The 23,196-nt window shown below is 36.6% G+C and overlaps 1 protein-coding gene across 2 annotated transcripts in view; it reads left to right on the top strand.

The window, feature by feature from the left end:
* Positions 1–6,625, top strand: part of plxna4 (plexin A4) — a 242,437-nt gene extending 235,812 nt beyond the window's left edge. For both annotated transcript variants that reach the window (XM_041257784.1, XM_041257783.1), the window contains exons 31-32: positions 2,125–2,275; positions 3,317–6,625. In XM_041257784.1, the coding sequence (XP_041113718.1) occupies positions 2,125–2,275; positions 3,317–3,412 (247 nt within the window). In that variant the 3' untranslated portion in view covers positions 3,413–6,625. The remainder of the gene's footprint in view (positions 1–2,124; positions 2,276–3,316) is intronic.
* The last annotated feature ends 16,571 nt before the right edge of the window (positions 6,626–23,196 follow it).

Here is a 23,196-nt window from a genome sequence, read left to right as displayed (position 1 = left end):
ACATTCATATCTCCACAGAAATACAACCTTGCCTGCAGCCTTCACAAAAAGGGGAATTGAGGGGAATATTTTTAAAGCTTTTACTTTATTTACAGTTATTTTTTTTTTTTTTTTTTTTAATAAATCTTAATACCTTTAGTTTAGCTATGGTTTTATATATATATATATAAAACCTTTAAAAAATATAACTAAAATATTCACCTGTGACCGTACTAATGCAGCTGAAAAATTGGTACCCGCAAACGGTTTATAACACAGATGTGTTTATTATTATTGCTGTTGTTATTATTATTATTATTATTGGTCTTCTTGGGTACTGCAGTGTCATGGTGATTTTATAAGAGCACAGATCACATTTCTTTTAGCACATATAGTCAAATATGTTACACATTTACATAATTAAGACATATTTATACATGAAAATAAACACAGAAAAGTGATGTCCTGGTGACCACTGTACAGTCAAATTGTTACCTTCAAAACTCTTTACAGAACAAAAACAGAGAAAATGCTCACTAAGTGCTAAGAGTCAAGTCTAAGTGCCCCATGCTTTGGTTCTGAATGAAAAATGACCTCAGCTCCTGGTAGCTTGCTGTGTGCCCTGAAGATCATCAGGTGCTTGGTGCCGTGGCGTCACTTTTAGACAGTAGGACACCTGTCAGTTTCCTTGGCTTGGGAAACATTTGTTCCTAATTGTATAATGGACTATTATCAAGATGGCTTTTTTGTCCAGAAGATGTCACGTTGAAGGAATAAAAAATGTAAATGATGGAGTCTAATTAACAAGTTGACAGGAAGCACACAGCTGCGCTTGACAGTGACTGATTGCCTTCCTCTAGCCCTTTCTCTCTAGTTAGATCTGTGTGGAGGGGAGGGGTATAGGGGCAACAAATAGTCCAGACAGGTGTTTTTCAAAATTGGGACATTTTACAAGGCCAAAATTTCACTAAAAGCCATAGGCATGTACTGGTGTTTGGCAGACAGCTTCGTTCCTGAGAAGAAAATGTAAATGACGGGCATCAATGGTTGCCATGCAGGGAAAATAACCAAGTAGCACTGGATGTTCCCATTGGTATGATAACAGTTGATGGTCAGTGTATACAGTGAGTATGTTGACATTTGTTTTATATTCAGATGACTATTTTTTTAAATAAGGACGTTAGTAGGTTCGTAGCCCGCCAGGTTGTTGCAGGGCCAGGAACGTTAAGCACTGATAATAATCTGAAGCATTGGTATTGCAAAATAACAGAATCCCATTTTTACTTTAGAAGTGTTTTTTTCTTTTCATTAAAAATGTGTCGTTCTTTATTAAAATTAATTTTCAGATTTCATATTGAAGCTTGTTGTTTACTGCTCATTCAAGCAAACCAAGTAGGAATTTGCTTAATACATTTTTCAAGTCAAGTAATCTTATTTGTGTATAAATAATGACAATAGTTTAGAAGGCAGGCACCTGAATCGTAAGGTAATTAAATTGTTAGCTTATACTCTCCCTGCTGTTATGCGCACTGTCAACCCTGGTTAAAGATATAAATAATGTACCTGATCCGAAGTGTAAAACTTACCTGAATATTAAAATAAAAAACATAAATATTTATAACAAGAAATGATTTGCCCCAGGAGTTTCAGTCAAAATGATCAGTGGCCACTTTCACCCATGTATTCAATACTTGACCTCTTTTTAATTGCCATATTCAGTTAAAGGAACGGTAAGTTTAATGTATCCAGTTTCGTTAGAGCTCAAAGTTGGTAGGTCCTTGATTTTATTTCTCCCCCATTCAGATCACTGCTGCCTGCCACACAGTGTTTTGCAGTGTTGGATGATAGAATAATTGTGTTTTTCTTCACATGGAGTATTCACACTTGTGACCTTTTCCCTCCACAGACAACAATTATTTTTCATACAGAGTAACCAATAGCCTGCTCACTCATTTTCAATGTGGCTGTACTTCACATTCGCATTTAGTACTCAGCTTTGAGAAGACCCCTGTTGGAGAACTCTATTTTGGCTTGATTTTCTGATCTATAGCTACTGTACACCTACTTGACTCCTCATAAGGTTGTAACTAGGGGTTTAAAGCTCTTGTTTCAATATGTTCTCTGTTTCTTATATGTCTTCTACAGGTACTACTCAGACATAGGCAAAATGCCTGTCATCAGTGACCAGGATATGAATGCATATCTAGCTGAACAGTCCAGAATACACATGAATGAGTTTAACACAATGAGCTCACTCAGTGAGATCTACTCCTATGTCAGCAAATACAGTGAGGAGGTGAGTAATAACTTCCATTAATAGATTGTTTTCAATCTATTAGTTATCAGCTGCAACTACAAACACTGATTTGGTAGAGGTCAAGTTTTAAACCTGTTTAACAGGAATTTACTTTATTAGATTGCAGCTTTGTTTAGAAATACTGATTTATAAATGGTCTGTCACTTTACAACATTCTGTAGAATCCATGTGGATGTATAAAAGTGCACATGGGATTTCTTACAATTTGATCATGTTCAGGTTTCTCTTAGTCTTCCGCAGGGCATCCTGACTGTCCAAGGACTGTTCTTAGAAACCATTAGATGAGATCTCCGCAGCTGGCAGTGGTGTATTTTCTTTAATCTGATTGGCTGTATTGATGTGTGCCTCTTTCTGCTGCACCTCTTAATTTAGAGCCTGCTGGAGGTTGCTTTCAGCTTGACAGACTAAAAGAAATCAGACATGGCAAAAAGGTGAAACAGCAGTGTTCCCCCCAGGGCATAGTTAATCCTCTCTTTTGCCTTTTTGCTTAGCTACCATAGAGATTATTCTCCTAGTCTACATAGATCAACAAGCCTGTATGGTAATTTGTACCACTGATGGATGTGGGGGTACATCTTATGTTTTTAAGGATTCAACAAGCTGTTTGATGTATAGTGTCCTATATGACCCTACAAAGATATGTCAGCTGCATGCAGCAAATTTGGTTGTCTGTTACGTGGCGCAATGTTTCAATCACAGTAAAAATGTAAAGCCTGTGTTCCCTCACATGATTTGAAATGTCACTGTGTGGGTGTTGCTGTGAGGTATTTGAATTTTAATGAATATGATTAGCTTATTTTTATGTATAATGATACTGCATCTGTCTTGGTCAGTGCAGACATAGTTGTGAGCGTATCTGTTCCATCTTTGCTCTGTTGCTCGGAGCTTGAGGGTCTCCACATGGGAATTGTGCTGAATCACTAACTGGTATTTCAAGCTCTGTACTTGAGAAATAATTTTCCAATGTTAGTGTCAATATTCAAAGTCTTACACAATTGAATATGACTTTTCTTCCACCAGATTGTGACTGCACTAGAACAGGACGATGCAGCAAGAAAACAGAGACTGGCATTCAAGCTTGAACAAGTGGTCACTTTTATGAGTATAGACAGCTGAAAACCACCGGCCCAGGAAGTGCTGGCAGAGTAGAAACCGAGCCGTGCCTGAATGAAGACTGTCATCTTTTTACCATCAGCAAGTTCCATTTGGCTACAAGCACTGTCACCAAATTATCTCTGCTTTGCCCTATTTGTGAAAAAAATATACCTGGGGATGACTGAGCTTAGCAGATTTTTGGCTTCTGGTTGTGCAATGATATTCATTTAATGACTCACCATGGAAATACATCACTATGAAAACCTATGAACAACAACAACTTGTATATGTAAAATTGCTGTGCTTCCTTAAATGGAGAGCTTACTCTAGTCTGATGTATTGATATTACTCTTGGTATATTTTAAGTGCTGCTAGAACAGTCGAGTAGAGCAGAATGGGGATCATTGTTGTCATCATCAATTTTATATTTAAATACAAAAGGTATCGAAAAATGTTAATATCGATTAATATACAACTTGCAGAAAATATCTTTGTTTTTTATTAAATGCTGTGAAATGTTTAATGATTAAACAAAAAAAAAATGACTGAAAGGGTAAACACCTCTGACAAATGAGGTTACAACTATTGTACATTTCCTTCCGTGTCTCACCTTTGAAAAAAATCTAAAATGTAAGATGATCTGAACATACTTAGGTGTCAATGGAGCACGTGTTTTTAGTTGGGAGTCTAATGTCTTGTGGCAAAAGTCCTGATGTTAATTCTCAGAGCCGTCCCAGTGTGGTTAACCGTTGTGTGTATGCTATATGAAGCATTGTGAATGCAATTTACAAACTCTTTTTTTTCTGCAAAAATACAATTTTATAAAAGACAGAAATTCCAAAACATAAACTGCTTGGAATTTTAAAGGATGCTCAGTTCCATTATAATAATCTAAAACAACAAGTTAATTGAATGTACAGTAAGGCTGGTGATGGTAACAATGCTTGTTTATCTGTGTATTTCTCCACTGCTGAAGTGTTTAGGAGGGTCTGTGCACAATCTCTCTCTGTAAAGAAAAATTGATTAGACATACCCAGTTGTAAAATAGTCCACAATTAAGTGGCAGTGACTTTCTATTTGAAATGCCTGGTCTGGGACAAGGACAGTTTTAAATAGCTGAAGTGTACAAAAAAAGATTGAAAGCTAGTGTTGTTCTCAGCTGATTTTACCTAATGCCTCTAGACTGCAGTACTGGGAATTCTAAACTGCCACTTAACGCACAGCTGTTCACCTAATGGATACAAAACATGTTTTTGACATTTTAACTGCATTTTGAAGACTTTTATGTCACTGGATGTCCAGTGATGACTTTAGTGGAATGAATGGACAATGCTGGCCAGCAAAAAACCAAAGGAGTCAGATTTTTTTTTTTTTTTTTTTTGTGGGGGGGGGGGAGTGCCACATTGAAACAAAATAAAACAAAAATGCTATTTTATTTATATCCTCAGTGTGTCGAAAAAATCTGTGGACAAGCTGGTTTTTATTCATGTCTGTTTTCTTGCACACTGTAAATGTTGCTGAATACAGTTACCATTTTGCACATCAATAGACAAACAAAAAACCTTTGAAAGAAAGTTTGCTTTGTTTCTCCAAGGTACAGCATTCTTACTTTGAGATAAAACAAGATCTCAAGAATTTTTGGGGAAAAAAAAATAAAACAAAGCAGCCCTCCCTCCCTTCTACCTTCAAGCTGTATTTTGCCTTGAAATGTGCCAGACTTGTCATGTGAATGTGTGGATGCCTCAGTAGGCCCAGGTTGGGTCGTTGGCTTTTTAAGCGCATGTACTACAATTAAAGAAACAAAAGCCTTGCAGTGATGTGGATGTGTTTTTCAATTTGCTTGGAAGCATCAGCCAGAGTGGTTTGTCATGTTACTATAATAATCTCAGTTAAGGTGGAACCTTTGTCCAATAATCCATAAAAACCATTCCAAATTGAATAAAGTGTTAGGTGCTAATGGAACCTTAACAGTCAATATCGTGCATGGGGATTTTATAATCTGTGTGTTATGAAATGGATCTGCCTTGAAATCACAATATTTACTCTACCTATACCAGGTGCAAGTGGAGGTTGCATTCAACTAAACTTTCTCTTGTACTGTATGTGTTAGGTTTAGGTTTAACTCTTAATTTGTTTGCCTCCTCAGAGGTTTATTTTCAAGACAGGGTGTCCCTTTCTGTGAATAAACTGCTGCTATTAATACAGTAGTCTCCATTGTCCCTTGTGGATCAAAGGGAATAATGCCACCAAAGCGGGTGGCAAACATTTTCATGTAATTTGGTATTGTGCCTTTTTAATATAATATGGACTTAGATTGTTTTTTTTTTTCATCAATTCCACACCTAACAAGTGCATATGCATATTCTGATTGTTTTCCCCAAAGACCACTATTTAATTTTGTGAGGAAATTGCACAAGCAAGGGCTTTTTAAAATAAGCCTGTGAAAGCCTGCCCCACCAAAATTCTGGAAACCGCTGATCATCCAATGCAGATTTTATTTCGAGCCATTCTTATTTTATCATTTACATTCTTTAAATTAAAATATATTTTATGGTGTTTTGAAAGACTGGATTTCTTTCTCTAAAGAGTGGCAAGTCAAAGAGTAGCAGCGCCTGTCAGTTTCAGCTTTACTGACATCCTCCATAAAGCACTTTCCTCATTGAGGAAAGAGAGGACTGAGGGCAAACATGCAATGGGAAAATCGACTTCTAATACCATACATGTCTTTGGGGGGGGACAAAACTGACAACTCAAATATTCATTAGGCTTCCCTTTTAATATATTACTGTTCAGTGTTGTCATATTCTTACAAGACAGTATAAGTGTTTTATGTTTCTCTACAAAAATAAATGTGGTATAGATGATGTGAAATCTTTTCTAACTACTTGATAAAGATTCCACCTTGAATGTTTTGTATGGAAATGTCCTTAGAGCTCAGTGTTATTGCAGGTGTCAAAAGAAATGTTAGAAAAGACTTTTAATATCATGATATTTGATGACAAATTAAATATCCTGTTTTGGGGGGGAGAACTTCTCTAACTTTGTTATAATTAATTGTATACCTGTGTATGTAAATACAATGCATTCCTATTTTGCGGTCCAGAAAAATACTATTTGTAATATAGAATAAACTTTATTATGAAACCAAATGTACTGGTATTACATTCTTTAGAACACTGTATGTCATATTTTCAATGATTTGTATCTGGATGTTGGTGTTTTGTCAGATGTTAGCAGACCATTAAAACAAGCTATTGTTTGCAATTTACAGTAAGTTTATGGTACTTCCTCTATTTCTATTATCACAAAACAAGTTACTGTGCTTTAATTATCAGAGTGAGATACTGTAGCACTCACTCTTGCTTGTGGAAAATGTCCTCTTCCAGTTATGTAGACTATTCTTCATATATAAAGCCATCGAAAGCAATTAGCTTTATAACAGAAATCCAAAGAAAGTATGCCCTGATGTTCAACATCAGCTGTCAGTTTCAAATCAAAATAAAAATGACTATTGTAGGTAATCTAGTTGCTTCTTGTGAGTAGATTAGTGGTAGCGTATATGACTTTGGATTTGGGTGATGTGGATTTGATTGGGTGGCTATTGAAACTGGAATTTAAAATACAGTACCAGTTAATACTGGGGATGCCAATGTAAATCGCACCTAAATCCATGTGCATGTGTGGTGTGTTAGTTACTTAGACCCATACTGTATAGTATTTCCTTCTGCTATGGAGATGCTTGTACCAAATACAGTCTTTTGAGTCTGAACAGATATGTTATGGCTGTGCAGCACATGGATAGATGGGAATAAACTGCTATAAATAATTAAAACTGTATAGCTGTTACTAAAATTAACCACAGACATTTAAACTCTGAAAAGTCTATTCTGATAGCTTTTACATGAATGGTATGGTAAATATATATATATATATATATATATATATATATATATATATATATATATATATATATATATATATATAGACACACACACACACACACACTGTACAAAACATTAGGAACACCTTCCTAATATTGAGTTGCACCCCCTTTTGCCCTCAGAACAGCCTCAATTGTCAGGGCATGGACTCTACAAGTTGTTGAAAGCGTTCCACAGGGATGCTGGCCCATGTTGACTCCAATGCTTCCCACAGTTGTGTCAAGTTGGCTGGTAGTGGATCTCTACTCCGAATAGCTCGATCCCTCTCATCCCACAGGTGCTGAATTGGATTGAGATCTAGTGACTGGGCAGGCCACTGCAGTAAGCTGAATTCACTGTCATGTTCGTAGAACCATTCCTTGACAATCCTAGCCTTGTGGCATGGAGCATTGTCCTGCTGAAAAAAATCCATTAGCAGATGGATACACTGCTGCCATGAAGGGATACACCTGATTGGTAATGATGTTCAGATATCCTGTGGCATTCAAATGTTGCTCCACTTTTATCAAGGGGCCCAATGTGTGCCATGAAAACACACCCCACACCATCACCACCAGCCTGCAATGTTGACATGCGGCATGATGGATGCATGTACTCATGTGGGCTTCTCCATAACCTAATCCTCCCATCAGTGTGAAACAGCAGGAACCGAGATTCATCAGACCAGGCAATGTTTTTCCAATCCTCCAGTGTCCAGTGTTTTTGTTCCTTTGCCCACTGCAACCACAGTTTCTTGTGTTTTGCTGAAAGTGGAACTCTGTTAGGTCGTCGGCTGCCATATCCCATTCATGTCAAGGTACGACGAGTTGTGCATTCTTTTATGGGTCTTTCAGCACCAATGTTCTACTGGACTGTCAGTTGACTAACTGTAGCCCGTCTGTTGCTCTGCACAATTCGTGTCAGCCTCCTTTGGTCTCTTTCATCAATGAGCCGTTTTCGACCACTGGCCTGCTGTTGGCTGGATGTCCTTTGGGTGGTGGACCATTCTTGATACACACGGGCCTACTACCACCTACTACCATACCCCATTCAAAGGCACTTCAATCTTTTGTCTAGCCCATTTACCATCCATGTCTTAATTGTGTCAAGGCTTAAAAATCCTTCTTTAACCTGTCTCCCTTTCCTCTGCACTGATTGAAATGGATTTACCAGGTTACATCAATAAGGGATCATAATTTTCACCTGGATTCACCTCATCAGTCTATTTCATGGAAAGAGCAGGTGTTCCTAATGTTTTCTACACTCAGTGTATGTATATATATATATAGTTTATTCTATACAATAAAACATTGCATGTGATATTACAAAAGGTACTTTATAATTTAATAAGAAATGTAATATAGTATACAAAGCACATAAGAGAAGCAACTGAATATAACAAAAACTTGTGGACTTACTTGATTGATGAATCCTGAGTGATGTCATTTGTAGGAAAAATATTTGGAAGATGAAGATCCAGTTTGAAAACTCAAACTGTGAATACTTCACCATTTTATTTTTTTGTACCACCAGCAATTAAAAAGGCAAGTTTGTGTTTGTCCTTCCAGTTGAAGAAGGTCCAGTTTAGGCTTTGGACGACCTTTATTGTTATTTTTTATTCTTAATTTTTCCTCAATTGAAAGCTAGGAAAATGAAGTTATTAATTTAAAAAATAAAAAAATTCTACAGCGTACTGTATGGAAATCAAAACCTAAGGGAGTAGCTATACGTGACCCATAATCGTGTCTGTTGACAAGCAGGCTAAGTCTAATTACGAGTGGTAGAGGCTAGCAGCAAGCTTGCATTGTGTAGCCAATACAGAGTAGAATTTAATAGAAAGGGTGATTGCAGGTGGAACACACACGGAATCCTACCCATTTTGAAGCTACATGTTAGCCAGTAACAATACAGTAGACCTTGGAAAGCATGATATAAGGTAAGCTTTTTTTTTACTTTTACAAAATGACATGTAGGCTTAGCCCCCATAGCCTGTTATGATGAGCCACCACTGATTACTACCTACAGGGTTTTATATAAGAGGTTTTCATGCCTGACTTTAAATGTATCACCTATAATAAGTAATAGAGAAGGGCCCGTCATTCTTAGACTTTGAGATGGGGTTAAGTTGGTAAAAAAAAAAAAAAATGTGTGAAACATATTTTAATTAGCATCTTAGATAAAAAAAAAAAAAAAAGAAAACAAACATTCAATGGATCATTTTAATACATCATCATCATTTACAGTATAACTGGCTTTAAAAATAGTCAAGCGCATCACCACTGCTCGTATGTGAGGCACACATATGTATGTGTGTATGTATTTACTTATTTATTAAATAAACAAAACTTGTGATTTTTCACAAGACTGTAGAAATAGCTCAGTCAAAATTATGTTGCATGTTAAGCAGACAAGGTTTAAGACCAAGATCAGAAGAGCCAACAACTAAAGATTCTATCTAAATAATGCACAACCAACATGTGACTGACTTTCACTTTATTCGCAATAATGCTTTCAATACATAATGCATTATTTAGGTAGTATGACCTATAGGGTACCTATAAGAGAAGGATCTTGAAATAACATTGTGTGTATCGGGTAGTGTGGCAGGCTGGCGAGTGGATAGAGGCCCAGAGACAGACTGCAGTTCAAAAAATAACTATTTTATTATAAATAAACAAAAATAAAGTGCACAAGGGCAAAATAACAGATACTCAAACACAAATAAAGCAAAAATAAAACTCACAAAAAATAAAGTTTCCAGGCTGGGCAATGCCTTCACTGGATTTAGAAAATTCAAAAACCACAAAACAAACACCAACCTGCTTCCTCAGCTCCCTCTCCCCAAATGAGAAGCAGAGGCCTCCTTTTATATCAGGTGGCTGGGCGCTGATTGATCGTTAATCAACCTAATCAACTAATCAACCCCAGCCACCTGAACATAATAAACCCAGGCAGGTAGGGGAAGTTAACCCCATCCCTGCCAATTTCTAAAGAGCAGAGCTTTGCTCTGCCACAGGTAGCAATAATACAGTACAAAGTGGAGACTTCTGCTGAAGAGCTGTACCAAGGAGTATGAAGCTCTATCTGAGTGTCAGCTGAGTAGATGAGTACTCTGTAGGAAAGAAAGGTGATTAAACAGCATGTTTTGTTTAAATGTTTTCTTTTTGTATTTTTAGTTCTTCGCATTTGCTTTGAATTTTGTGAATTTATTTGTATGAATTCTTTTCATTTATTTGCTTTTGATTTGTTCTACCACTGGAGGCCACTAATAAATCTCACCTGCACCATCCACTTGACCATGATACATTACACATACCTATAATCTATCGATCTTTCTATTAAGCAAAGCAGCATTTACACAACTCTTTACCAACTGGCAGTTGGTGTCAAATTTTCAACACTGGAGTATGCGTTGTTTAGGTATTGTAAACAGGATACAGTAAATGATCTCTTAATGCACCAATACTACAGTGTATGCATAACTTCAGGAAAAGTTATAATAATCATATAATTAATGTTCATTTCAAATGACCCCCATCATTCACTCTCCCAGATTCCTTGACTTTTCAGTATTGACAAGGAACACCATAAAAATATTGAAAATACAGCTCTGCTAATTATGCAAATGTACATACTATATATATATATATATATATATATATATATATATCCTCAGTCATATTTATATTTATATGTGTATGTGGAGTAACATTCTGCCTGTAAAGGTGCAATATGTATTTCATTATAAAACATATATTTTAAAATAAAAAACGATAATACCAATACAATCAGCAACAAGCCTTCATTCCTCCAACTCCCTGCGTGACAGAAGTGTCTGGCATTCATGAACACCTTGCAGGGCAGGGGTGTCAAACTCCAGTCCTTGAGGGCCGTAGGGTCTTCTGGTTTTCATTCCAACTTAAGCTCTCAATTAACATAATTGATTTAATTATTTTTTTCAATTTGACATATTTCATATTTTTTAAAGTCTTTCAGCTGATAGTTTTGAAAATGCAATTGATTCAAGGTACACTACCTATGAAACATTTTGAGGCCTGAAGAGAAGTGTTAAATATGACCAGTTAATCAAATCATTAGTAACTGAGAGCTCAGGTGGAACGAGAGCCAAAAGACACTGCGGCCCTCCAGGAACTGAGTTTGACAGCCCTGTTGTAGGGTATTGCACAATATGTTAAGCACCTTTAGCACACAAAACTTGGCAGTCAGATAATTAGATTAATTTATAAAATAGAGCTTAATTTGAATTTGTGAAACACATAGGCTAACAGTTATGGAACACAAGTAAAACAGTTTAAATTGTATTTATTCAAAGGATTGTTTGAATAAATTCCAGGGGAATTGATGACCAGCTAGGGTTAACAGCTCAACCCCACTGGTAATTAATCCCCCAGAAATGCTAGTAAAGATTTGAGTCAGGTGTAATAAACTATAATAAGAGTTAAGTTGGATAAACTGACAAATCATTTCCAAATAAAATTATCAATCAGCAGCTACTGGTTAACAAAGAAATATCTACATTAGTGTTTGTACTGGCCAGCTGTACTGAAATAATTCCCAAGGTTACCAGGTCATACTGCTTGATTTATTAAATGTATGCAACACTTTGAATATTAAAGCTTATGGTTCCTTCTATCTTTGGGGTTTGAGAAAGGACAAATCTGAGTTCAGTGGCAACTGGTCCAGCGCAGTACAGAGGCGGTGGGTATGGAACTGAGATGTGCTGTGTTTGAGCTGAATCATAGCACATCCGTTACCAGTTAGCCCTAGCAACCTGCATGAAGCTAAAATTAAAGTTGTGGCCAAGCTGAAACTGGAAAACTATTTTCTACAATTGCTTTACAAGCAATAGTAAATTAAACCTTGGCCTGGCACTGCTTGAAGAAGAATATGGTCTAGGATACTTGTAACTTGACTAGCCTTGTAACTTAATCTCTCCCCTGTATTATGAGTTGAATGTAAAACAAAATAATATTAAGCTCTGTAACTTGCAGCATAGAAGAAAACAAGAATTGTCATATTTGTTTATGTACATATGTTGTTTATTTTCTTAGGCGGAGAGGACATAAAATTGAACTGGCCCTGCGTAACCCTGCACTCAAACCACACAGCTGAGAGTATTAGACAGAAATAAGAGTAGACCAACAGGTTCTACAATTACTCATCCATATTTTTACGTAGACATTTTTCACAGCAGCAGTTCTGTTCCCCATTTACCAGGCATGCAGCTTGTAGAAAAAGAAAAGAAAAAAAAAAACTCTTCATCCAGAAAAAAGCAAGATTGATGGAAAAGTGAGACTTTGGTATAAAGGCAATTTGAGAAGGCAGTTAGGAAGTGTACCCATGCATTGATCAGAAGTCCAATCTAGCACTTGTCTCAAACTAAAAAAAACTGTTTGAAGGAACCTCTGAATTAAAATGAAAAAGGCCAAAGTAAAACAACAGCAATGCAGTGGAAACAGTTGGAAATCGATCTGAACTGTGACAAAGCTTTCAAATCGTAGTGATGGCCAAAAGCAGCAGGATTAGCCCAAATAGGTTTTTCATGCTTCATTGAGTAAGAGGAGGAGTATAACAATGGGATATTTTGTCCTTAATTCAAGCTTAAAAGCTTATAAGAATACTATTCTTTAGTTTCACTGGGTTGTTTTAAGCAACTGTGAAGTGCATAGCTTTGTCATTTGCTTGAGTAGGGGTGTGTGGAGAGATTTGATGTAATGACTCTGCCCTTGTCAGTTGATTATGGCTCATGAATTTGAAAGTACTGTAGTTCTCAAATAACAATAATTATTTACCAAAATCTTTACTTCATGTGTAAACGTGAGTATAACTTGCTCAAGACACCCCACCCCCCTACCCCACCCCCCAAAAAAATGTAATCAGAAAAAATAGTAATAGTAATCATAATTTTTACCATTTTGTTCTGACTGATTTGTATTTCTTATACATAGTTCTGGTAATATAAAACGTTCATTTAAACATATTGGGCAAGTTATTGATGAATGGAATGTGTCCCTAACATCATTTGCAGGGAAAAAAAGTCTTGCTATTGAAAAGTACCTTCTGTTATCTTGTAAATTAAATTAACGTAAATTATTTACCAACTGCTCAGATGTTACAAAATGAATGTTTAAGTAATGGAGATGAAACAATACCCAAACCTCATTTTGTATTCATAACTGTATTATTATACACAATATGATGATACAGTAGATCTCACACTGGTGACATTAATGTTTGAATTTCAATTCAAATGCTGAGTTTGCTCCTTAAACATGAAATATAGGCACTTGCTGCAAAATACCATGCTGGGGGTGGTGGGTTCGATCGTTCATCAAGCTGATTGAAAAACCTATTGGCAGCTGTGAGGGAGCAGACACAACAAATTAACATCATTAATTCCTAATTAACTACCAATTTGTCTTTATAACATGCCTGCAAAAATAGAAAAAAGCAAAGGAGAAAATTAAATGGACCAGGGGCAAACGCAGATGACATTGGGTGGTTTTGATCCACAGCTGGGTTAGACTCACCCAGGAATCATGAAAATTCTGGGGCAGAAAAAACAGCTGCTACAGGGAGTGCAATTATCCACCTTGGTTAACAAAACATACATGGGGAGCACGGCTCTCTTGCTGGAGAGACAAGGGTGCTGCAAGCAGCACAAACTCATTCATACGGAGCGTACTTTAGATCAGCCCAGAACTGGAAAATGCTACCAGTGCCTTTGACGATGTGTGGTAAATGAGGCTTTAAGTGATAGAAAAACTAAGAAATATATCTAAATTTTATCTTAATGCACAATAAGTTAGATTTAGGCAAAGTGCATACTTTTTAAATGATCCTGGATCTAGTCTTTAAACCATTTATGTCCAACAAAACACTTAGGTAACCTGAATAAATTAAGACAAGGCTGTAATGTTTGTTTACGACACTAGGTGTCTGATAGACCTACAGAAAAATAAAAAATAAAAACCTTCAAACTTATCAGTCCCTGAATGCCCCGCTATCTAGTTATTTAATCCAACTCAACATGCTAATATTCACTATGTTGACAACAAAAAGCTTTTCTTAATTAGGAAAAGGTTTCTTATTTTTTAAAAAAGAATAATTTCTTACATGGCTTCAAAAAATAGCCTTGGCTTTACCAGGTAAGAAATAATTTCTTATTTTAAAATTATTTAAGAAAATGTAACTTAAAAAGGCAGAATTTCTAGGATTTACAAATATAAATAATTACCCAGTTTGAGACTAATTTAATTATCGATGACATAAAGTGGCCTTGGTTAGGCATGTTGTATTTACCTTCAAGAGTAAGGCATGTGGCTATGAATCTTGGGGAGCTTAAACTTGATACTTGATCGATTAATCTTGTCTACCTGAGTGCAGTATAAAAAAGGCGCACAACAACATTTGTTCAATGATGCTTTCCTTTCATGGGAGTACAGCAAGTTTATTGTATCATCTTAGTCAAAAGTAAGTTGATTTTTCTTTTTATTCAATGGATTTCTTTCACACAGTATCAGAAAATGTATATGAAAAACGTGTTTGTCTGAAAAACGGTCAGGCTCAGTGATTTAACTACAGTGTTACTTAGTTTTTGCTGTTCGGAGCATAAACGCATAAGCTGAGGAAAGCTGCAGAAATTTCCAATGCTAGATGCGTTTTAAATTTGTCTTTCAATTCAGTGTCATATCAATAACAAACAGGTGTGATTGATCGAGCTATCAATTGCGTAGATCGGATGATTAATTGATCAATAGAAAATGTCAAGATTAATAACGTCTTGAAATAAAAATAAAAAAAAATGTGGCAATATACCTACTGGCACACTGTCCAAGTGGAAACAGATGTCACTTGAATTTTGCTTGTTATAATACTCAGCACATGTCTGCTGGCTTCATCTGTCATCAGTTGTGTTTTGCGGGTCTGGTTTTCTGCAAATGTGGCTGTTGCTTTTACTGTGTAACTATGTCCCATTGTCTTTACTTTGTTTCTTTGAGATTTACCTTGATTACCCACAATTATACTATACCTTAATATTCATGTATCATGTTATACTTACCTTTATATTGAAGTTGTATATGTTTACAACATGAAACAACCATAATATGCCAGGTAATTAAATATCATCCCAGCTCTCGCACTACTACTCAGACAGAGCTTTCTTATTGATCTGTCTGAAAGGGCAAAATCAATGCTTAATTAGAGATGCATATGCACTATGGTTCCCTGTAAATTCAAAGATGACCAACAATCAATATTTTTGGGATATGCCTGCCACAGGTCAGATATTTACTGATCATTTTATATCAGAGCTGCCGATAGGCCCCTCTGGGGAGTGATGTCCTCGGTCCCGCCTACTGAGGGAATAAGTAGTCACTCCGTGGAGATCACGTTGTCTTTTGCTTCTCACAATCAGGTAGGTATAACTAAGCTCTCCAGTTGTGTGATTGATTCTTGAAAAAGAGCTCTCACTTCCGAGTTTTTCTGCTAATTCCTCTGCAATTTATTGCCGAAAGTGGGCTTGCCACTTCCCTGGAATCAGTAACTCGGCTTCCGAGGATTGAGCTGAAAAGCTGTCAACTGTTCCCACATAAAGTGCCTTGCATCAAGATGAAAAATAAATAAATTGCCCACTTCCCTTTATTAAAAATATTTTTTCTTTCTTTACTTTCAACAGCCTGACATCGTTTGTTGACTGTTGTCTGCTTTTCTAACCTGCAGATCTGCTGTCTGTAGACGACAGACACAAAAAGGAGACTATAAAAACTGCTATATATATATATATATATATATATAGACATATGCCTCCAGAAAATAAGTCGCTGATATCATATATATATATATAGAACAGAGATGCTTCCTCCACCACGAACTCAGTCGCTGTTAGTCAGTCGACGCTGCTGGAACTTGGCACCCGCCATATATATATATATATATATATATATATATATATATATATATATATATATATATATATATATATATATATATATATATATATGTGTGTATATGTGTATATATATATATATATATATATATATATATATATATATATATATATATATATATATATATATATATATGAGTGTGTGTGTGTGTATATATACCCTACCCTTCAGATTATGCTGTGTGTGATTGTGCGTGTTTGTTTTAAAAACAAAACAACAAAAAAAACCATCAAAGTGTGCTTCCTCCTCTGGATCTGATTCAGCCCACTGTAGAGTAGACTTGCATACAGTGACCACCCACCTTGCTGCTCGGATTGTGTGATTGCAAGCGGTCCAGACTGATACTGTCTGAAAGCAGTGCTCCACACTGCTGCAAGCTGCGCACTGCATCGGTTATGTGACTGCATGCGGTCCAGACTAGACACCTGGCCCAGTAACCTCGGTGCTTATGCCTTTGGTTCCTTGCTGCCCTCGGTGCCTCCCTGCATCGATGCCCTTGGTGCCCTAGGTGCTTCATCACCTTGGTACATTCAATGCCTCAGCGCCACAATGTTTCACTGCCCTCAGTGCTCAAATGCTCCCTGCATTGGTACCCTTTGTACCTTGGTGCCTCAGATCCTTGGTACCCCTGGACCTTCCTGCATTGGTACTTTTCCCTGGCACATTGAGATGTCTAAGTTCCACCCCTGCATGCCCTGTGGAGGTGCTTGGGGATGCAGCATGCCTCCTTCGCCCTAGGGGGTGATCAACGCAATGTCCCAGCCTCGGACCCTGTGCATGAGGCTCGCAGTTTACAGGAGCAGCTTCCTCGGCCAGCTCAACTGAGCCCTCTGCAGTGTTAGGAGCCCCATCCTCCCCCCTCCTCCACCTGTCTTCAAGCCCATCACAGAGCATATCCTGTACACAGACTTCAGCCCACTGAGCTCACAACTGCGCATGGTTTCCTTCAAGGAGCAGTAAGTGGGCAAGGCACAGTAGACAGGCCAAGGATATCTCGAACCTGAAGTCTCAGGTCTTAGAGTACCTGATTAGTCAGCAGGCTCCTCCCCCTGCTCCTGCCGAAGTTCCGACTCCAGCACCTGGCGGTATGCTGACCCCACCGTCACCGGAGATCACAGAGGTCTCGGAGCGAGACAAGGCAATGAGCGAGGAGGAACAGGACGTGATCTCAATCACGGCTTCCTGGGATGGCAACTCTTTAATGCAGCAGGACACAGGTAATCCAGGAGGTAATCCAGAAGACGGGACCAAGGATGTCACTCCCCAGAGGGGCCTATCGGCATCTCTGACATAAAATGCTCAGTAAATACTTGACTTGTGCCAGGCAATCCCAAAAGTATTGGTTGTTGGTTGGGGGTTACATACTTAACCTATCATTTTGCAATCAACAACAAGCCTTCAAATGAATCCTTCAAATACCAGCCAGAATGTAGGCAGATTAGTAATAATGCATTTAGACAAATGTGTTGAGAAGAAGTCATTATTTATCTCTTTATATTGTCTAAGATTAACATATAAAGACATTTTATATATCTTAACATTTAAATACACATATAAAGCACCAAAAATGAATAATCAGCAGTGCAGAAACAGTTAGTCCTGTTATCACGGCACCCTCTGCTTTAGTTCAGTCAGGAGGGTTGAAACTTTTTTTACTTGGATCATTAGAAAAGCACTGTTTTTCACTGATTAGTAGAGAATTCTATCTGTCTCAGACTTTATTGTTCACTTTGGCGAGTAAAGAAAAATGTAAACATGTGTTAACTCCTGCCACTCGTTAGAAAATCTTCCTTTAGCTGGATTGTTAAGATCTTTGCAGCTGAGAATAGAAATCCATGGGGTGTTGGCCTTACACATTTACCCACATTTATTCATTATTAGATTCATAATTATAGTAATTTTCTAAATGCTGAAAAAGCAAACAATGGCAATATGTTTCAGATGCACACAGCTGTTGACAAAATGAGAGCTATCAGTCACATTAAAAAATAAATATAGTACCATATCAGTGGATATAGTAAAATTGTTAAAAGTTTGACATTATACATCCAGACGAGAGAGCATGTCCAGGGCAAATTTTCATCAAAAGACGCGGTTGGACAGGCAGACAGACAGTATCCAGTTATTCCACTTGATGTGGGTTCAACCACTGGTAGGCTGCAATTGACCCGAAGGCTCCATGACTTGAATATACAAGGCAAATTAGACCCCAATTTGATTAAAAAAAATAAAAAATCCTTGATAGAGCAGAAAAGCTTCCAAAACCAACATGGTTTTTATATCTTATGTTTCAAGATTTTGAGTATGTGGTCCTCCAAGACAGATTGTAACAAAACTACCTTGTAATATTTTCCCAAATGAAGATAAACACTAAAAACTAGAAAAGGCCTTACAAAGAACCCAAACTATCTGTTCATTACCTGTATTGATTCAGTCATGACAGTCTCACATTTCTTTTTTTTTAATGTAGTAGTCGTTTTTGATCATTTTCTTCCCAATTTGGAGTAACCAACTATGTTGAAATAAAATAAATTAAATCTGAAACTGTGGTTCATATAATCGAAAAAAAAAAAAAAACATAAAAGTAACATATGGCACAGACCGACAGCATTTATTTATCCATTATTCTGACACTATCAAAGAATATCATTTGAGTGTTTCATCACAATTGGATAAGCGGTCCTCCAGATTTGGAAAACTATTATGATGACATACAATCAGACAGACATTCAAAGTAATCCCCATGTTATGATATACACTAACCTTTGCTAGGGATTTTGTATCAGAATAGGACACCTGCCTTTACTATATATTCAAGCAGAAGATAATAAGAGATCCTCTTGACAGCAGCCCCTTTTCAAAATGAATTGTTTATGTTAATGTAAAAAAAAAAACACCAAAGGAATTAGAGATAAGTATATAATAGATTTTACAGTGCTGACCAGCTCTGATCCTCAGCTGTACTAATACTTTGATAGACATTTCTTAGTCAAAATGTTAGTTAGAGAATTGTACTACCTGCTTTTAGTACTGTTCAAAAACCTTCCAGATCAGTGTAAATTGACAAACTCTGTGTAGTGTAAAACATGATCTGTTGCACAGACAGAACATAATCAAACAGCTGAACAAGTACAGACTAGTTTCATGAGTGAAAAAGAGCCTGTCTCTGTTATTCAGGAACTAACAAAACTGGAATAAAAAAGCAAACCATGTTCCCAGTCTTGTAATTAGTATTGCCATTAAAAACAAACACTACATGCCATTTATCCAGGCTTAAGAGATCAAAATGAGCCTTTTATTTGGAGATGGAACCTGGACTGAATGTCACAAATTAAGTCCAAAGGGCTGTTGAGATTTTCAACACCATAAGCCTATATGACAACAGCTAACAAACCAGGTGGCTTCCCGTCTCACAAATGTGATTGTGAATGGCAGTTGTGTGGTTTAAATGCACATGTATGTAGTGTGGATTGCTTATAGAATAATATCAGTGACACTATAAACAGTCTTTGTATGCTTTTTTTTTTTTTTTTTTTTTTTTTTTTTCTGGAGCAGGAAATTACAGAGTCTCAAAAAACATACTCCACATGCATATGAAATATGAACTCAACTGGCAGTCTAATGATAGATATGGTACACACGTGCATGGCATGTCTATTGACTGTTTAACATGTAACTACACTGTAGGGGAAATAGTTTTTTCCTGTGTTTAAATCACTCTTGGTCATCAATAAATTGGAAGATAAGCAAGACACCAGAGGATACAGGTTTGAATCTCAGTCAATAAAACAAATCAGTAATATAGATATAGTATAGTCAGTGTATATATTTATTTCATTCATAATATTTATAATATTTACAAGTGTATTTACCAAAACAACTTATTTTGGTTGGTTGCTGTAGATTCATTCCTTCCAGCAAAAGCATCAGAAAAAGGGACATTTTTCATTGAATTTCAGTGTTCTCAGGAATTGTCCTGTGTGCAACAGGTGGTCTAAGCATAACAGATTGCTGTTCAGCTCTTTCCTCTTTTCTAGGAAAGCATAACCTCATAGACTAAGCCAGTTGTCCGTAAAAAGAAAAAAAAAATCCTTACATTGCAAAACAAAATAATGTGATGAAAGGACATTCTGGAACTACTTTTCACAAGCTCTTGATTTAAAAATAACCTTAATAGACCCAAATAACAACAAATGAATAACGAATCATCTTATTTGTCAATCAATCATAGCCATGTTCACAGTGACCACTATAAAGTTCAGGATTGAAATGCAAAGACGAGTGCAAGGAACTCCCTCTAGTACTGTAGCTGGCTTAATTGAATAATATAAAGCCTTGTCTGTTTGCACTACAAATAGAGGCTGGCTACCACATCTATGAACTTGACAGACTGGGGTTCGATCCTCAGTCAGGGTCTTTATAATGTTAATGTTATATGTGGGTTTGATCTCTGACTGAATGTCAGAGATCAAGCCAAAAGGACTGTACTGCAAGAGCCAGTTTGATTAGAACCAACCACATGGCTTCCCTTATCCAGGCCATTTGAAAATGTGGATAAGCTACCATGTAAAAACTATCAACTACCATTCAATAACTGTTTGCTCTTCAAATAGAGCCTCTGCAACTCTATGCTGTCTCTGAACTTGACTGACTGGGGTTCGATCCTTACTCACTGTCTCTATAGTGTTAAGGATGCAGACTGCAGTATGTGGGTGTGGGGTTCAAGGCCAATAATAAGGACAGCCTAGATCAAATGAGGAGGTCAATAAATCATCCTTAAGGGAAAACATCAAACTGTTTAATATAATAGAGTGTATCGAGATTAGCCACTTCCTAGATCATTAACGGTTAACTGAAAAATGTGGATTAGTCCAACAGAACACAGAGGATTGTGAATTGTCCCTGTATTTATACAGATTTACAAACCAGTCTTATAAAGGCCAAGCCTACTTTTAATATTCCAAAAGTATTGCTCCCCCAGCTTTCTGGGTTAGGGGCCCGTCCTCCTCCTACCAGTGTTGGCTTCAAATGAAAATTCTAAATGTGTTCATTGGGCCTGTATTTTTAGAAAAAACACATTTATAAAAATAAAATAAAATATTCAATTGTATCTGTGCTAGGTTCACTGGTAGCAACTTAATACAATACACTACCTTCAATTTTGACTTTTACTATAATCGACTAATGCGTATGATTACATTATCAAAAATGTCAGTTTTACAGATCAATTGAGCAGAAGTGTCTTATTGACTTTACTAGATTTACAAGCTTGTCTTTACATAGCTATGTCATATGTCTCAGCAGAAACGTAATACATTCTACATGCATATTTGTAAACAATGACAGTTACATTGATTATCTTATTGGACCTAAATGTCGAATAAAACATTCTTGCTCTTCTGAGATAAATAATAAATGTCAAAAAAACAACACACGTAATCAGGTGCATTAGGCTAAATAATGAACTTTTTACAACACAAAGTTTATAGATCACAAGAGGGGTCCACAGATGTTTTATGAATAATTGATAATGCAATGTTACCAGTGGAGTTTGGATTGGGACAATCATTTTGGTAAAGCAGAGTTTAATGGCATACAATTCGGAGAGGGGTGGGGGGTTGAGATTGTTAATGGCCTGAGACTGCTGCCATGCTTTTATCAACTCTAGCAAGCACACTCACACATTAAGGACCCTAGCACTTCATAATAGACATGGGTACGGGGTTGCATTAAGGGAAAAACAAGCCTTGAGCCTTTGTATGACGTGCCAATCATAGCTTCATTAGAGATGACATTTTGAGTTTCACATAGAGCTGTACTGTTCATATGAAAGGATGACGGACAATAAGGCGTTTTATTTTTTTGTACCAGGATTTACATCCATAATGAAGTTATCAAGGATTTTAGGATCTGAAATCGTAATACCTGAAAAAAAAAAAACTAGAAGTTGCAAGAAGGGATTTTGTATTTTCTTGGGTCACAGGTTTATAGAGTTGACAAAGAAAGAACAATCCCAGAATATTCCCAGTTAATAAATGTCATGTATGTGCTTCAAAATGTGATGCTACACATTTAGTTTTCTCCTACCTATTTATGCTCTGTGTACTAAGGTTTATTATTACTTTGTCACAAAAGCATTGAAATAAGGCACATTAAAATCCACAGGTTGATAGAGCCATAAATCATAACAAAATTCTAATAGCCTATCCTTGGTGCATTTGTTCTGGATTAAGGTTTCAGAGTCTCACAATAGTGACAAGATAAGTGTTCATTATTTAGCATAAACAAAATAAAAACAACTTATGGACTGAAGCTGTTGTACACTCTGCTAATTGTAACTTTAAAGCGAAACTTGGTACAGGTCTGACATTTCACAATAATCTTAACTAAAAAAGTGTTCTTCTTGGAGACTGTAGAGTCAGCATTAACAGGTATTACCAATTGACTTCCAGAAGAAGTCAATAAAGAGTGGGAAGAGATACAAGAATTACTTTAATACTTTGCTCAAAACCCTGTGCAAGGTACAATTTGGATAATTGACCATAAAACAAAGTGTTGCAGGTAACAATGGAAGTCAATAAGGTGATTTGAAAATCTTTTATTTTTCGAACATTTTGTGTTGTTACTTCAGTTTCAACTCATTTGAACTAGAAAAAAAGGATCTAAATAAGTCAAACGTTATTGCTAAGACAATTCTTGGCAACTACTGATGTCAGCATTCCCCTTATACAAATGAAATCAGGGCTGATTCATCACATACTGTTGACTGCTGCTCAATATATTTTATTTTAAAGGAATATAGTTGGTTTTACTAATGGGATGGAACTGCATTCCACCACCATATCAGCAACAGACTCCAGTCCATCTCACAAAAGTATCATATAATTTTAACCTAAACAAAAAGATTCCAAAA

This window comes from Polyodon spathula, chromosome 8 (assembly GCF_017654505.1).
Source record: "Polyodon spathula isolate WHYD16114869_AA chromosome 8, ASM1765450v1, whole genome shotgun sequence".
NCBI lineage: Eukaryota > Metazoa > Chordata > Actinopteri > Acipenseriformes > Polyodontidae > Polyodon > Polyodon spathula.
The sequence above is the reverse complement of the archived record's forward strand: the minus strand, read 5'-3'. Positions and strand labels throughout refer to the sequence as shown.